This window comes from Dipodomys merriami, unplaced genomic scaffold (genome assembly GCF_024711535.1).
Source record: "Dipodomys merriami isolate MVZ:Mamm:240054 unplaced genomic scaffold, mDipMer1.0.p SCAF_70, whole genome shotgun sequence".
Lineage (NCBI taxonomy): Eukaryota > Metazoa > Chordata > Mammalia > Rodentia > Heteromyidae > Dipodomys > Dipodomys merriami.
In genome coordinates, this window is record NW_027206291.1 from 395,811 (window position 1) to 412,009 (window position 16,199).

A 16,199-nucleotide genomic window follows, 5' to 3' on the forward strand; every position below is an offset into this window, starting at 1 on the left:
CCTTAAGGGAAAAAGCTAAGGGGCAATGCCAGTTAATCAAATCTCAGCACTGGCGCCACCAAAAGAAAAAGGAGGAGGAGAAAAGGAGGAGGAAGAGGAGGAGGAGGAAGAAGAGGAAGAGGAGGAGGCGGTGCAGCAGCAACAGCATTTAAGTAAATAAAATCCACACAACAAATCATCCCCAAGGACTCTGGAAGCCACTCTGGGGACCTCCAAGTGACAAAGCTCTTAAAGGAAGACTTTCTGGGTCTCCACCGGGAAGAGGAACCCTTCCGTCTTATGCTCACACATGGGCTACTATTCAGAGTGTCTGCTGTCATCACAGCCAACTACAGCTACACCCACTCACGTTAGCATGACCAGTGTGGCCAAGGTCTCTCTCTCTCTCTCTCTCTCTCTCTCTCTCTCTCTCTCTCTCTCTCACACACACACACACACACACACACTCCGGCATATCATTCCCCTGCAGCAATGGGCAGTCAATCACAGATGGGAAAGGAAATACACAGTGACGTCTCACACACACACACACACACACACACACACACACACACACACACGCTTCCAGAGACCCAGGACTCACACCGAGGAGCGCGCGCACCACCCCGTAGCTCACTACATTCATGGGAATCCACAGCCCAAGAGTTCTCTCTGTAACTGTCACACAGACTCCCACACAGACTCACAACCTCACACTCACCCACATCCGCAAGCTGACGCACTCCCAGGGGGGCCATGGCATGTGATCACACACACATTCATGCCCATTGGACACATGCTGGTGACATGCTGTGGACACAGTTGTAGGCACATGGCCATCACTTAGTCACCATCTCTTACACATCCACGTGGCATACAAATGGCCATGTGGACACACACACAGACCCTTACCCCCCTTATATACACACATATATATGTATATATTGTATGCATGTGTGCACTGGTCCTGGAGCTTGAACTCAGGGCCTGCACACTGTCCCTGAGCTCTACTGATTAAGGCGGGTGCTCTACTACTTGAGCCACAGCTCCACTTTCTGGCTTTTTGGTGATTCATTGGAGAGAAGAGTCTCATGGACTTTCTTGCCCCGGCTGGTTTCAAATTTTGATCCTGAGATCTTAGTCTTCCTTCCTTCCTTCCTTCCTTCCTTTCTTTTTCTTTCTTTCTTTCTTTCTTTCTTTCTTTCTTTCTTTCTTTCTTTCTTTCTTTCTTTCTTCCTTTCTTCCTTTCTTTCTTTTTGTCAGTCATGGGGCTTGAACTCTGGGCCTGGGCACTGTCCCTGCACTCTTCAGCTCAAGGTGAGCACTCTACCTCTTGAGCCACAGTGCCACTTCCAGTTTTCTAGTGGTTTATTGGAGATCAGAGTCTCACAGACTTTTCCCAGGCTGGCATTGAACCGCGATCCTCAGCTCTCAGCCTCCTGAGTAGCTAGGATGACAGGCGTGAGCCCCCAGTGCCCGGCTGATCTCAGCCATTCTGAGTTTCTAGGATTATAGGAGGAACCATAGGTGCTTGGCTCAAAATCTTTTATTTGTCCGCTTCCCACCTCTACCCAGCTGAGCATGTCAGGCCAAATCCAGAGCCAGCCCTAGCTTCGTGTCACCCTCAAGTACCTGCAACAAATCAAGGGCACATGCCCCCTCCCAGCCCTGTCCCAGCCCGCTCTCCTCCGCCCCCACTGTCCTGTGTCCCCTCATCCCCTTCTTCAGTCTGTACAATGATCTCCACTCTGTCCTTCCTGTTTCCATTCCATGGCTTAGGACAGAGACCTGGTGTCATTCACCTCATACGTCTAGCTCCTAGCAGGCATTTGCACACCAGTTTTAGAACAAAAACAATAATAATAATAATAATAATAATAAAGACATCTCCTCTAAACCCCAATGATTCCCAGAAAGCTTCTCCAAAAACCATCAGAGAAGAACCTCTTCCCCCAATTTCACAAGGCATCCCTCACCGCCCTCCTCCCCCCTCAAAAAAAAATTCAATTCAGAACACCTTAGAACGCATGGGAAGCAAACCTGACATTCCTCCTTTGGGGACCTTGAGAAATAGCCCCAGCCACCCTCCTCCTCTTCTGCGCATGCGCACCTCATCCCTCTGCCCGTCCTGTTGCTATGGAAACTCATGGCCAGGCCCGCGGGGCTGTGCAGTGGGAGACCCTGGACCTAAAGCGCATGCTCCTTCCCAGGGCTGCAAAGAAGGTCCCGCCCCCATCCCCATCCTGGGTCAGTGATTGGCTCTGCCTTTTTATAGGCCCCCACCCCTAAATCTGGACGTTCCATCCCCTTGGGATTTTCGGGCACTCCTCGAGGCCCCGCAGGGGGCAATTAAGAAGTTGACAGATGGAGGCCCAGACGGTGGGTGGAGGGTCCAGACAGGGTTCTGGGGTCCCCTGGGGAGGGACTCACCTTCGGGATGAGGCAAATGAGAAGTGGGCAGGAGTATTGGGGGAGAAGTTTCTGGGACTGTCCAGGGGACTGCTACCTGTAATGGAAAGAAGGAGGGGGTGCTTTAGACCTGCGTCGGAGGTCCCCGAAGTAGGTTGTAGTCTAGTCCTTCCCTGAAAACAAAACAAAACAACGCCAACATAAAAACCCCCGCCAGGCACGGTGGTTCACGCCTGTAGTCCTTGCTGCTCAGGAGGTTGAGAGCTGAGACCGCGGTTCGAAGCCAGCTAGAGCGGGAAGTCCGTGAGACTCTTATCTCCAGTTACCTACTCAGAAAAAGCCGGACGTGGCGCTGGGGCTCAAGCCGTAGAGCACTAGCCTTGAGCTGAAGAGCTGAGGGACAGCGCCCAGGCCCAGAGTTCAAGACCCACGACCGACCAAAACAAAACCCAAAACAAGCAAAAGCCCCACCCTCTGCATCCGGAGGCCACGCCCCTTTGGCTGTGGCCCCGCCTCTCCAAATACTCTTAGCTCCAGAATTAGCCAAGCCCCCTCCTCGCCTTCCTGTGCGATGGGCCCGCCCTTCGACTGCGGCTCTTCCTCACTGCCCTACCCGATAACCAATCCAGCCTCTCCTACGCTCTGTCCATCAACGAGGAGTGGCCACGCCCACACGCGGAGGGCCCGCCCGCTTAGGACATGCTCCAATCACAGTCCGCCCCCTCTAGCACCGCCCCCTTTCGACCGCAGAGCCACGCCCCCGGCGGTGGCCCCGCCCCTGGAATCTGGGCCCCACCCACCAGCTCCGCGCCACCCCTCTCACCTAAGTGGCCAGGCAGCGGCGAGTGGGGCCTGGGCAGCGTGGGCGAGGTGCTGGTCAGGATGAGGCTTTTCCGGTTACTGGTGCGGCAGCTGCAGGGGAAGCGAGGGTTGGGGGGGAGGCGACAGGCCACACGGCCAGGTGAGCTCCCCAGCCTGCCCAGCCCCTCCAATCACAGCTCGTCGTCTGTCCCTGACGGTCCCTTGTAGGAACCCCAGGAGGGCTGCCTGGGGGAGGCAGCAGCGCGGCAGATAAATGTGTGCGGGGTGTGTGACACGGTCCCTGGTGGGGGAGTGACGCCGTTGTGGTCTTGTGTCCCCTGGTATGTCGTCACCCGGGGAACCCCTTCAGTGCTGTGACGTCATCTGGGACCCTGGTGGATCGCTTTGCCCAGGACTGTGTGTGACGTAGCACTTGTCTACAGGTGTCTGGCACGCGGCCCTGTGTCCGTGTGCGGCAGGCGTGCGCGTCCACGCGTGGCCTCAAGCCATCGGTGAGCTCCACGTCCTGTGCCCGGGGACGGGCCTGAGCACGCGACCACGAAGGCCTTCCCCGGGGGGCGAGGGGGCGACGGTGGACGCTGCTGTCTGTCTCGTTCGGGGGTCGGCGGGCACACCCCTGGGCAGCACGTCCCGCGTGGGGCCGCGGCCGGGGCGTGCCGGGGCCCAGTCCGCGTGCGCCCCCGGTGTATCTGGGCCAGCGGGCTGCCGTGAGCGTGCGGGCGTGACATCATGTCCTGTGTGTGGCCGCGTCCCGGGGGAGGGGGCTGGACTCGGGGTTTCAGGGCCCCCCCTTTTTGCTGCTACCTCCCGTCTCCGGCTCCAGGCGAGGGGCCCCTCCCGGCCCGCAGCCGGGCGCTCCGCCGCAGTGTCCGAGCACGCGGCGTGGGGGTGGGGGCGCCCGGCCGCGGCCATTGTTCCCAGGTGCCAAGGCCCCCCCCCCCGCCCCGTCCCCACCGCAGCCCGCAGGGCCCGCACACAAAGGCCCCGCGACGCCCCCTCCCGCGCCCGCCCTCCCCGCTGCAGCCCCCCCGCCCCCCGTCGGCCCCCCATTCATCCCCGGCCGGACTGCGCAGCGCGGACGCGGCGGGCGCGGGAGCATCGCCCCCGGCCCCGCCCTGCGGCAGCCGCGGGACCGGCGCGGGGGGGGGGGGATGCCCGCACCGCGTCCGGGGCATCTCGGGCGGGGGGATGCGGGGCTACCTCTTGGTGCGGCGGAACATACTGCCGCCGGGGAAGGAGGGCATCGAGAAATTGGAAAGCGCGGTCCAGAGAGAGTCAGACATGACCCGGCGGCGGCGACATGGTGGCAGGTGCTGCGGCGGCGGCGGCGGCGCGGGGAGTGAGCGCGGGGCGGAGGCTGGAGCCGCAGCGGCCGGGGAAGGGGAGGGCGGGGAGGCCGCGGCGGGAGGGAAGGGGGGGCGGCGGGCTGCGGCGGCGGCGGCGATGCCGGCGGCCGCCGGTGGGGGAGCGCTGCTGGGCAGCGGCGGCGCGATGCCCGCGGCCGGCCGGAGGGGGCGCTGCTGGGCGTCGCCGCGCCGGGCCCCGCCCACCCACCCCCAACGCTGGAGGAGGGGCAGACATCTGCTTCCCAGGCTCACCTGCTGCTTTTCCGGGGCAGGGGTAAATCCTTCTGAAAAGCAAAAGGGCAAAGCTCAAACACACACACACAGCCTCGAGGTCAGCGTGCGTCTGTGGTTACTGTCCACAAGGTACAGTCATCATTACCTTCACCCATTGCCCACGCATTGAGTGCTGAGGCTCCTGAGGGGAAAATGTTCCTCTCCTGACCCCAGGGGTCAGGTACACAGAAGCCCCTTTTAAGGGCTGTTCTATTGGCACCTCAAGGCCCATTGATGTAGACAAACGAGACGTTATTTGAAGAATACATTCTTGAACAACTATTGAATGCCAGATCCTAAAGACACTGTCATGTGGGGACCAACATAGAGAGGGACACACAGAGCCAAGCATGGTGATACACACCTGTAATGCCAGCCACTCAGGAGGATGAAACAGGAGGAGGTTGAGTTTGAGACAAAGCAATACAACCAACCCCTATCTCAGAACTAGAAAGACAGTCAAGCACCATTAGCTCATATTTGTCATCCTAGCTACTCAGGTCTGAAAGATCCAGGTTCAAAGCCAGCTCAAGCAGACAAATCAGATGGACTCCTACCTCCAGTCAATCAGCAAAAATGCTGGAAGTGTGGCTCAAGTGGTAGAGCACCAGCTTTGAGAGAAGAAGCAAAGGGAGAGCACAAGACCCCCCAAACTGGTGCACACACACATGCGTGCACACACACACACACAGGAGTTAAAACAAAACTTAAAACAGTCAGAATGAAGGGACAAGCAGACACTAAGTAATAAGAGCAATGTAGAAGTGAAAGAGATACTTTCAGAGCATAACTGAAAGGCAAGAGCCAGCCTTAGGAAGATCTGTAGAGAGAACATTCTAGAAGAAGAGGGCATTCTGTGAGGGCAAATGCATTGAGCAAGGAATGGGCTTAGCTGGCTTACACATGAAGAAAGGAAGGAATAAATGGATGTGCATATCTCCACATCCCAGAAGTCCTGCCCCACTCCCAGCAGGTTTACAGTTGGGAGTGATAGATGTGGCTCAAAGCAGGCTTGAAATTGGAGCCCTGTGGTGGCCAAATGATCTTTTCTGAATAATGGCCCTGCTCATCACTGCTGGCTGTTTATGTGCCCATCTTTGAAGAACATCTTGTTCTATTGGCCAGACACTCAGAAAAAGCACTGCAGAGATCAGAAGTTAGAGTCTCAGTACTTTTCTGAGAACAGCTGTGTGGACAGAGATGCCACAAAGGGAAGGGTTGGGAAGATTTCGGTTAGAGTCTCATAAAGTCCTCCAATCAGGGGCAAATGAAGTATGTTCTAAATCGGTTCTAAGATCTCTAAAAGTAGAAAGCTTGGATTCAAAATCTGTTTTAGCCAGGCATGGTAGTGCTCTCTTGTAATCCCAGCATTTAGGAGGCAGAAATACGAGGATTGAGAGTTTGAGACAGTCTGAGCTACATACAGAGATATAGAGACACCGTGTCAAAAAAAAAATGTTTTCCTTTGTGTGTGCATGCACTCACATGTGTGTGTGCACACCAGTCCTGGGGCTTGAACTCAGGGCCTGGGCACTGCCCCTGAGCTTTCTTGCTCTACCACTTTAAGCCACAGCTCCACTTCCAACCTTTTGGTGGTTAATTGGAGATAAGAGTCTCACAAACTTTCCTGCCCCAGGTTGCTTCAAACTCTGATCCTCAGATCTCAGCCTCCTGAGTAGCCAGGATTACAGACGGGAGCCACTGACACTTGGCTCAGTTTCCCTTCCCACGACCTTAGCAAATGACCTTCTGAAATGTCATTGTCATAGCATGATGTCTAGCAGTAAGACGCGCTTAAGAAATATTACGATCCTAAGAACAGAGGTTACTGTGGATAGACATGCTGAATGTGGGTCAGAACAGCCCTAAGGGGCCTCTCACGTCCATCTACAAAGGAGAGAGGTGTCCAAGCGCAGGGTCAAAAGACAGCTTTGTCTTTCAGAGCAAAACAAAACAAAACAAAACACCTTAATCAGGGGCGAGCAGCAATCCAGACCACGTTTTGCTTCTGTCTTTGTAGAACTGGAGTGAATGAATCCCTGCCTGGATTCTGAGCTCCAAGTCCCGCAATGGTCCAGGCGAAATCAAGACCTGGATTGTCTGGCCACGGAGCCCAGGGCTCCAGACCCTTGCAAGTGGATCTTGGAAGGTGAAAAGGCAGGAGCTTTCATTTTCAGGCAGGAGCTTTTTTTTTTTTTATCACCCCAAGAAGTCTGGAGCCTCATCTGCTAGCGCCCTCAAACACTGTACAGTCGAAGAAAGCCATACACTAGAACTGCAGGAGTTTGGATCGATGCAGACAGAAGCTCTGCCCAGATCTGCAGCTGCTGCTGCTTCTCCTAGGGCTGAATCACCGAAGGCGAGAGGGCTCGGCAGCAGACAGGACATTGTCCCAGATGCACACAGGGGACCCTCTGGCCCTCCGCTGTACAGGGACGACCCCTCAGGGGAGTCTGTGCCGGGGTGCCCTGGCACCGAAGAGGTTAACTCCGTCAGAAGGGAAGAGGTGGGGGGCAGGCTCTCAGGTGGGGGGCTCCCCGGGCCCCCGGGCTGGCTGGGTGGTGAATTGGGAGGAAACTGGGCTGGGGGCGTGGTCTTGGAGCGAGAGACGGGAGTCCCGCGTGGCTCTGAGCCAATAGGAGTCGGTGCCGGCCGGGGGGCGGGGACCCAGCCCGGCGGACCCCGCCCCCTTCCCCGGACCCGAAGGCGCGGACCCAGCCCGGCGCCGCTGCGGGGCCCGGGTGCGTCTGAGCCGGCTTCTCAGCACCCATTCTCCTGACCCGGCCCCGGGAGGATGCGAATCAGCTCGGCAACCGTCTTTGCCTTCTGTCCTTCGTTTTTAGCTACTTTGCACCCACGGACCAATTTCCTCGGGTCTCCAGCCTTGGGGATGATGGGTTAGGAAAGGCCAGAGATGGGCCAGGCCTGCAGGTCAGGGTTCGGGTCCTCCTCTTCCAGGCTACAAGTGTGGGTCTATACTTGGCCTAATCTAAACTCCAGGGCTCCTAGCACGGGGCTGATCTCCCAGGAGGCCCAGAAGAGCTAGACCCCAGCCAGACCTGGGGGAGGGGGGGCGGGAGGGGGGGCGAAGCATTTGCTCATCTTCCCCCTCCGAGGCGGATTTGGGGACCAGGCTCGCTCCAACGCAGACCCCTTAGAAGGGCAAAGCCAACGACACAAGCAGAAGACCCCCCTCCCCGCTTCCTGCCTCGAAGGTGGGGAGGTGCGGGGGGGGGTGAGCTGCTGATTCTCTCGGCCTCCAAAACGACCCTCAGTGACCCGCGCCGGACAGTGGATCCGCGGCTTCCTGCGCCTGCGCAGCCCGGCGACCCGCAGCTTTCTAAGGCTGCGAGGAGCTAAAAACCGCTCCCGCCCACCTGCAAGCTGGGCTGGACCTGAGGACGGAGGGCGGGTGTGTGTGTGTGTGCGTGTGCGTGTGTGTGTGCGTGTGTGTGTGTGTGTGTGTGCGTGTGTGCGTGTGTGCGTGTGCGTGTGTGTGTGTGTGTGTGTGTGGTGAAACGCCACGGGGGGGGGCACAGACTGCCTCCAGCAATAGGGACCATCCGGAGAGCCGAGCAGGTGCCCGGAGGATGCTGGGGTTGGGGTGCGGGGTCCCCCAGCCCGGGACCGGGCAGCTGGGGGGGGGGGAGGGGGTGAGGCCGCCGCACAAACATGTTTACGGCCCGGCGGCGCCCGCGGCCCCCGGGCCGGGAGCCCTGGGGCAGCAACTTTGCGGGGCGCCCCCCCTGCCCCCCCCTGCCGCCTCCCCCTGGGGCGGGGCCCGGCGCCCCTCCCGTTCTCCCGGGCTGCACCCCAGTGGCGGCCGCGGGGCCGGGGCGATGCCCGAGGGGCGGGTCCCGGCGCGGCGGGGCCCCCGCGGCCGCCGCGCTGGGGGGGGAGGGCGCGCCCTCCAGGCGGGGCCGGCCGGGGGGGGGGGGTGAGGGGCGAGGGGGGGCGCCCCGGCCGGCCCCGGCGCAAGTTTTCCCGCCTCCTGCCCGACCCCGCCCCGGGGCGCCGACCCCTTCCCTCCACGCCCGGCCCGGGCGCCCCGACCTGCAGCCTCCGGCGGCGGATCAGGCCCGAATCGTCCATGGCGGCGGCGGCGGCGGTGGAAGCGATTTCGGCCCCGGGGAGGGCGGCGGCGGCGGCGGCGGCGGCGGGGGGGGGGGAGGGAGGAGGGGGGAGCGGCGGCGGGGGGCGGGGCGGAGCGGGGCGGGGCGGGGCCCCGCCGTCACCGCGTCCCGGGCGCAGGAGCCTGGCCACACACTGCCCGCACGGGAGGGAGGGGCCGGGGGGCGGGAGCGGGGGTGGAGCCTCCACCAGCACCCCTCCCCCTCCAGGGAACCAGGCTTAGCGAGAGACCCTAAAAGCAGACCCCCACACGGGGCAGGCCTCCTCACAGACCCCAGGAGCGCCCCTCGGGAGGCCATGTGGCTGACACCCTCGCGGGGGTCCCCCCAGACTCGCCCTCCCCACCCCACCGCAACCCCAGGGATGGGGTCCTCTCTCCACGCCCGGAGCTGGCCCCCCGAGGAGAGACAGACGCTGAGAGGTGACATTATCTTGCTCAGTTCTCCTTCCCAATGCCTCCCCACACACACCAGACAATCCCGCAGAGAAACATTCTGTGGGTGACATCATGTTGGGGACCTGGTGGGGAGCGATCCCCCTCTCCAATGAGAACCCCCAAACACACACACACACATCCCAAAGCCATCTTCTCGGTTGGAGACTGTCCCCATCCATTCATCATCCAGAACACCCTTCCCTCTCCCGGGGGATATGCTCTTCCAGAGATCACATTTGCCTCCAGGAGAAGAGACCCCAGGGAAACATCCCCGAGCCTAGATCCTTCTTTCCCACAGCCCCTCTCGGCGACCCCTCCTCCCTGGAGGTCGGGATTAAAGCCCAGGCCAGCTCAGGCTATATTTGTAAGAGCGATTAGCTGGGAGCGGGGGCCAGGGGGGCGGGAGACAGCGCCAGAGAGTTCTCTCACCCCACCCCCCGTGCCGGGCTGGAGACGGTCTCAGCCGTCCCCACCCCAGTGTTGGCACTGGGGACACGGTAGTAGGCCTCCTCCCCCGCCCCTTCCCGCCTCTGAGATCCGGGAGGGCGAGGACCCTGGGCGAGAGCGACCCCTGCTGGGAGACCCGCGCCGGGCACGCGCCGGGGCCCGGTGTGGCCTGGAAGCTGGGGTCGCCATGGCCGCACCTTTGCCTGTTGTGGCCCTGTCTGGGCCTCTTCACCTCTGTGGGTGCTCATGGCTGTGTCCTGTTGGTTGGTGTCTCTTGCTGTGGGCGTTCGCCTCTGCCCCACGGCCTAGACCGGGCACCCGGGCTGCAGGAACTCGCCGTGGTGCTGGACTCGCGTGCTCCTGTCCATGGTGCTGAAAACCCAGGCTAGCGTCAAGGGGAGAGGCCAGGGGGAGCTGACCCACTAGTAACCTGGTGTAGGCAAATGTGAGGTCCTGAAGGCCTTGGGTGCCTAGGCACGCAGGAGATACCCACAGAGAGACATGGACAGCGTCAACGAAGTTACTGTCCTCCTCAAAGCGTATTGAACACCTACTAACCGTGGACGCGTCCTTCCAACACAGACCACACAACGAAGACACACATACAAACAAACCCTCATACAACACACACACACACACACACACACACACACAGACACCCAGGAGCATCGCCCTCCTCCCTCTCTGACTCTTTGTCTCTGCCCACCTCTGTGGGCAGTCTGTCTCTCATCACAAGTTCAACCTAAGGACAAGCACCTGGAGAATCCCACCAGTCCCAGGTGGTCAGCTGGCACGGGGGCGTGGCCTCCAGTGGCCACGCCCATCGCTAAGCCACGACCCTTCCGCTGCTACTGTTTTCTGGATTTGATCTTTACATGTCTTGCCACCCTTAGACCCCAGTCCAGCGACAAGGTGAGAGGTAGAGGGCATGGAGGTGGGAAGGGACTAGACAGCCACATTCTGTGCTTCTCCTGCACAGGAGCCTCTAGACCACAGCTGTAGAACCCCAGCTTTCTCACACCCAAGCCTGGTCCTGAAGACCCAGCCCTGGCTGGCAGGGCCTAAGCCGATTGAGAGCTGGGAGAAGGTGACCGAGAAAAAAAGCTGTTGAGAGGGAGGGAGGAGGCTGGACAGAAAAGAGGGAGGACTTAGCAGGGGACAGAAGAGGGGACTGGAAAAGCCAGGGTGGTCCTGGAGGACTGAAGGGGTGGTGAGGGTCAGAGGGCCAGCAGAAAGAGACAGCGCGAGCTGGATTTTTGGTTTAAGCTGGGGAGAGGTAGCACTGAGTCCTGAGAAATGGAAGGAGGGGACGTGGGTTTGTGGGGAGGGACTTCTGACTTACAGACAGGCCCTGAGCACAGCAGACTGCCTGAACTTTGAAGGTCACGTGGTCACACCTGGATTAACCACCCATCTTCTGTTTGGGGTGGACATCCCAGGCTGCCACCTGAGCTTCATAGAAAGAAACAGAGGGGCTGGGAAGGTGGCTCAGTGGTAGAGCGCTTGCCTTGCATGCAGGAGGCCCAGGGTTTGACTCCTCAGCACCACAAAAGCAGAAAAGGCCAGAAGTGGCGCTGTGGCTCAAGTGGTAGAGCGCTCACCTTGAGCTGAAGAGCTGAGGGACAGCGCCCAGGCCCAGAGTTCAGGCCCCACGACTGACAGAAAAGAAAGAAAGATAGAAACAGGGCTCCCTCCTCACCTCTTTCATCTCAGGCAGGCATGGTCGGCAGGTATCACAGTCAACCCCACAGCTTGGCCTGGACCCTGCTGCTGATCACGGCATGGATCTTACTGGGGACCTGTGGGGGGAGTCGCCCCCTTCCAGCCAGGCCTTGGGGACACTATGGGCTGGCAAGCCATCTGGGCACAGGCCAGCTGCATCTAGCAGGTGAGCATCCCAACCCTGCCCATCCCCTAACACCTAACCAGAGTTGGAATGTCCCGGAGACTGGATGTGGGGGTAGGAGGAGCCACCTCAGATATTGAGGTCTAGCCTTCAACCAGCCAGGGTTCAAAGCCCAGATTTGCCACTTCAGAGCTGTGTGGCCCTGGGCAAGTCAAGAAACTTCTCTGGGCTTCATGTGAACCAAAAAAAAAAAAAAAAAAGAAAAAAGAAAGAAAAAAGAAAAGAAAAGGTTGAAAGAAGACTAAACTCATAGCAGTGCTATGGAGATTAAAGACATGAGCAGTTCTGTAGGTATGATATTTAAACTTGAACTCAGGGTCACCCAAATGTCAGGCAGGTGCTTTACCATTTGATCCAAACAGCTTTTATGCTCAAGTTGGCTTTGAGATGGGATCCTGAGAACGCAGACTCTTAACTAGCTAGGATTACAGGCATGAGTGACTGGCACCCAGTTTTCACTGGTTGTTTTGAAGTAGGGTCTCCCTTCCTGCCCAGGTATACACTTAGACTGAGATTCACTTATTTTAATCTTTATTATTTTTCCTTTGTCAGTCATGGGACTTGAACTCAGGACCTGGGTGCTGCCCCTGAGCTCTTTTACCCAAGGCTAGTGCTCTACCACTTTGAGCCAGAGTGCCACTTCTGGTTTTCTGGTCGTTAATTGGAGATAAGAGTCTCATGGGCCAGGCACCGGTGGCTCTCACCTTTAATCCTAGCTTCTCTAGAGGCTGAGATCTGAGGATCGAGGTTCAAAGCCAGCCTGGGCAAGAAAGTCCATGAAACTCTTATCTCCAATAAACCGCAAGAAAACCAGAAGTGGCACTGTAGCGCTTGCCTTGAGCTGAATTGCTGAGGGACAGTGCCCAGGCCCAGAGTTCAAGCCCCATGAACAACAACAACAACAACAACAAAAAGAGTCTCATGGACTTTCCTGCCTGAATTGGCTTTGAGCCACAATCCTCAGATCTCAGCCTCCTGAATAGCCAGGATTACAGGCATGAGCCATCTGACATCCAGCCCATTATTATTATTATTATTATTATTATTCCTATTGTAGCTAGTATGGCAGTTATGCATCAGCAGGCTCAGCTTGAGTTTGGATCTTGCTAACTTTTGTCCCTGGCTGGTCTCGAACCAATGTCCTGCCTATCTCAGCTTTCTAAGTAACTGTAATCACAGGTGTGAGCTACTTTATATATACACTAATATCACTTATCATTTCCAGGCAGGAAACGAATAAGAAGCGATCATCCTACCTGATGATTCTTTTTTTTTTTTTTTTTTTTTTGGGCCAGTTGTGGGCCTGGGCCCTGTCCCTCAGCTCTTCAGCTCAAGACTAGCACTCTACCACTTGAGCCACAGTGCCACTTCCGGCTTTTTTCTTTTTGCTTATGTGGTGCTGAGGAATCGAACCCAGGGCCTCATGCATGCAAGGCAAGCGCTCTACCACTGAGCCACCTTCCCAGCCCATACCTGATGATTCTTATACTAGAAGCTACATTTGCATCCTAAGAGAAACAATATAACCTAAAGGTTTTTGCTATTTTTTGTTTGTTTAACGTCTGGAGAGGCAGTGCAATTGTGATCTGCTTTGTTCAGGGTCCTCTCAACCTTACCTGAGGATACAAGGTAACGCGCAGGCGCCTCCGCTGCCAGGATCTTGCTGCCCCCCAGAGGTGGACACACCGGATCTATCTGACCCTGGGAGCTGCGGGGCGCCCAGCCCTGGGTGGGTACAGCGCCCCCTCGCGTTTCCTCCCTGAACTCCACCCCAGCTGCCCTGTGGGGCCAGACCCTCCTCCACCCCCACTCCCATGGATTCTGACACGTCTGGTCCTGCCTCACCCCATATCCAGATGTGAATCCTTCCTGCGACATCTCCAACGTGCCCTCCGCAACCGCTTCCGCCTGCTGCTGCTGGGGGTTCGCCAGGCCCAGCCCCTCTGCGCCGAGCTCTGCCAGGCCTGGTAGGAGAGTTGGGGCGCCGGGTGGGCGGGGCCGAGGGCAGGGTTTGAGGGTGGTGTTTGAAGGGGCGTGGCCTGCCTTCCCTAGGGTCGAGGCCTGAGGCTAATAGCTCGTCCAGGGGTCCAGGGCGTAGACTCCTTGAGTTTTTCAGTAGCAATATGGGCGCATGACCTCTGGTGGTCCTGGAGATTTTTTTTTTTTTTTCTGTGCTGCTATGGAAGCTTGATCTCAGGACCTTGCACTGTCTCTAGCTTGGCTTTTTTACTCATGGTTAGGTTAGTGCTCTACTACCTGAGCCATGCCTCCAGGCCAGCATTTTGCTAGTTGATTGGAAATCAGGGTCTTTTGGCCTTTTCTGCATGGGCAGGTTTTGAACTGTATTCTGCAGCTCTCAGCCTTGTAAGTGGCTGGTCCTGTGGCTTGAACTCAGCCTGAGCTCTGTCTCTGGGCTTTTTTGCCTAAGGCTGGTGCTCTACTACTTGAACCACAGCTCCACTTCTGTCTTTTTCATTGTTCACTGGAGATAAGAGTCTTATGGTTGGGGCTGGGAAAGTGGCTCAGTGGTAGAGCGCTTGCCTTGTATGCAAGAGGCCCTGGGTTTCATTCCTCAGCACCACATAAGCAAAAAGAAAAAAAGCCGGAAGTGGCGCTGTGGCTCAAGTGGTAGAGTGCTCGCCTTGAGCTGAAGAGCTGAGGGACAGCGCCCAGGCCCAGAGTTCAGGCCCCACGACCAGACCCCCCCCCCCCAAAAAAAAAAGTCTTCTGGACTTTCCTGTACAGGTTTGAATTGTGATCCTCAGATCTCCAGCCTCCTGAGTTGTTAGTGTTACAGGTATGAGATAGAAAGGCAGTAAATTTAAGGGCCTGGCCTCCAATAGGTGTTCTGAGCTCTGCAGAGATGAAATGGGCCAGGATGTACTTTGGGCAGGAAGCGCTTACTGGAGAGAGGCTTGAGCATACCCCCCCCACACACACACAAATGAAGTCACCTACAGTGACAGATCTTCTGCTTAGCATCCCAAGGTATTGGGTACTATCCCTAGCACTCTAAATAAATAAATAATGTGGCATTATTTAAAACAGAGAAGGGAAGAGAAAAAAAACTAAAAAGGAAAAGATAGGGGGGCTGAGGCTGGCAGTCAAGCTCATGGGCAGGGCCGGCTGGGAAGGAGGAGCAGAGACTTTGGGAACAGGACTGCCACTAAGACCCAGATGTGATGCACCACGCATTTTCTCTCCACTTACGGCCCCCAGGTTCACCACCTGCAAAGCTGATCTCACCTGTGGCTCCACTTGGCTGCCGCCCTCAGAAAACAGGACCTGTGAGCCTGGCTGTCCTATCTATGGGCAGGTATGGGAGGGTGAGAAGAAACCGTGTTTTTGTTTGTTTTGTCGGTCATGGGGCTTGAACTCTGGGCATGGGCGCTGACTCTCAGCTCTTCAGCTCAAGGTGAGAGTTCCACCATTTGAGCCACAGCGCCACTTCAGATTTTCTGGTAGTTTATTGGAGATCAGAGTCTCACAGACTTTCCTGCCCTGGCTGGCTTTGAACCGGCATTCTCAGATCTCAGCCTTCTGAGTAGCTAGGATGACAGCTGTGAGCCACCACACTCATACTAACGTGCCCAGGCCTTGGAGTCACAGTTGGCATCCCGTGGCCCCTGCTCGCCCCCCTTTACCCCCCTTCGTAGCCTGGCTGGGCTCTGGGACGTGTGCAGTCTCCAAGGGCCAGCTGAAGCCAGGGTCCATCTCTATTCTGGATGGATCCACAAGGCTCAGCCCTCACGCCAGCCCCGCCCAACACGCGCTGGCCCCGCCCCAACCGCAGCAGGCCCCGCCCCAGACCACACCCCCGTGTCGGAGGCCCCGCCCCGGGAGCCGCTGGGCTCCGCCCACAGGAGCCCCAGCCCCACCCTTCTTCCTAGACCTTCGTGGACGGGATGGACCTGTGTCGCTCCGTGCTGGGCCATGTCCTGCCCGTGGCGGCTCCCGGCTCTCGCCATTGCCTCAACATCCCCACCTCCGTGCGTCCCAGACGCAGAAGGCAGGCCCGAGGCCGGCGCGCTCCAGCCTGGATTCCCGAGGCCGCGGGCAGCGGCAGCGGCAGCGGCAGCGGCGGCGCCCCCTAGCGGGCACCCGCCGCCAGCGGAGGCCGCGCGGCCGCCCCGCCCCGCCCCGCCCCGCCCCGCCCCGCCTCATCCCTCAACGCCTTCCTGTGTAGAGTCCTGTCTGTCCTCTGGGGAGGGCACCCCGAGAAGGGCCTCTCTCCATGTTATCTGAGAAACTCACCAACTATCACTAACTCCCCCCACCCCACCCCACAATAAAGTCACCAACTGGAGGCCATGGGAAACGATTGCCAGATGTCTGTCTTCCAATCATCAGAACCCGCGACTAACATATACTAGAGTGTGAATGGTTGATGGCCCTCACCAGAGAGCAATCCTGGCAACTCCAATACCCAGGTGTGGAGATGGGGGGGGGT

General features: G+C 58.1%; 2 protein-coding genes across 4 annotated transcripts in view; one reads left to right on the plus strand and one right to left on the minus strand.

Moving 5' to 3' along the window:
* The window catches only part of LOC138817739 (microtubule-associated serine/threonine-protein kinase 1-like), a 32,047-nt gene extending 23,094 nt beyond the window's left edge, over window positions 1–8,953 (minus strand). Inside the window, exons 1-4 of one of the 3 annotated variants that reach the window (XM_070008365.1) lie at window positions 8,883–8,953; window positions 4,809–4,837; window positions 3,212–3,300; window positions 2,410–2,485 (exon numbers count right to left, since the gene is read on the minus strand). In XM_070008365.1, the coding sequence (XP_069864466.1) occupies window positions 2,410–2,485; window positions 3,212–3,300; window positions 4,809–4,837; window positions 8,883–8,921 (233 nt within the window). In that variant the 5' untranslated portion in view covers window positions 8,922–8,953. Of the gene's footprint in view, window positions 1–2,409; window positions 2,486–3,211; window positions 3,301–4,410; window positions 4,518–4,808; window positions 4,841–8,882 lie in introns of those variants that run through there. The other 2 variants (XM_070008364.1, XM_070008363.1) reach the window with 2 other exon arrangements.
* Window positions 8,294–15,843, plus strand: LOC138817562 (retbindin-like). The gene is made up of 6 exons (XM_070008023.1): window positions 8,294–8,408; window positions 11,557–11,731; window positions 13,349–13,478; window positions 13,606–13,716; window positions 14,969–15,065; window positions 15,640–15,843. Exons 2-6 carry the CDS (start codon window positions 11,563–11,565, stop codon window positions 15,841–15,843), a joined length of 711 nt encoding a protein of 236 aa, XP_069864124.1. The 5' UTR covers window positions 8,294–8,408; window positions 11,557–11,562.
* Window positions 15,844–16,199: the final 356 nt, after the last annotated feature.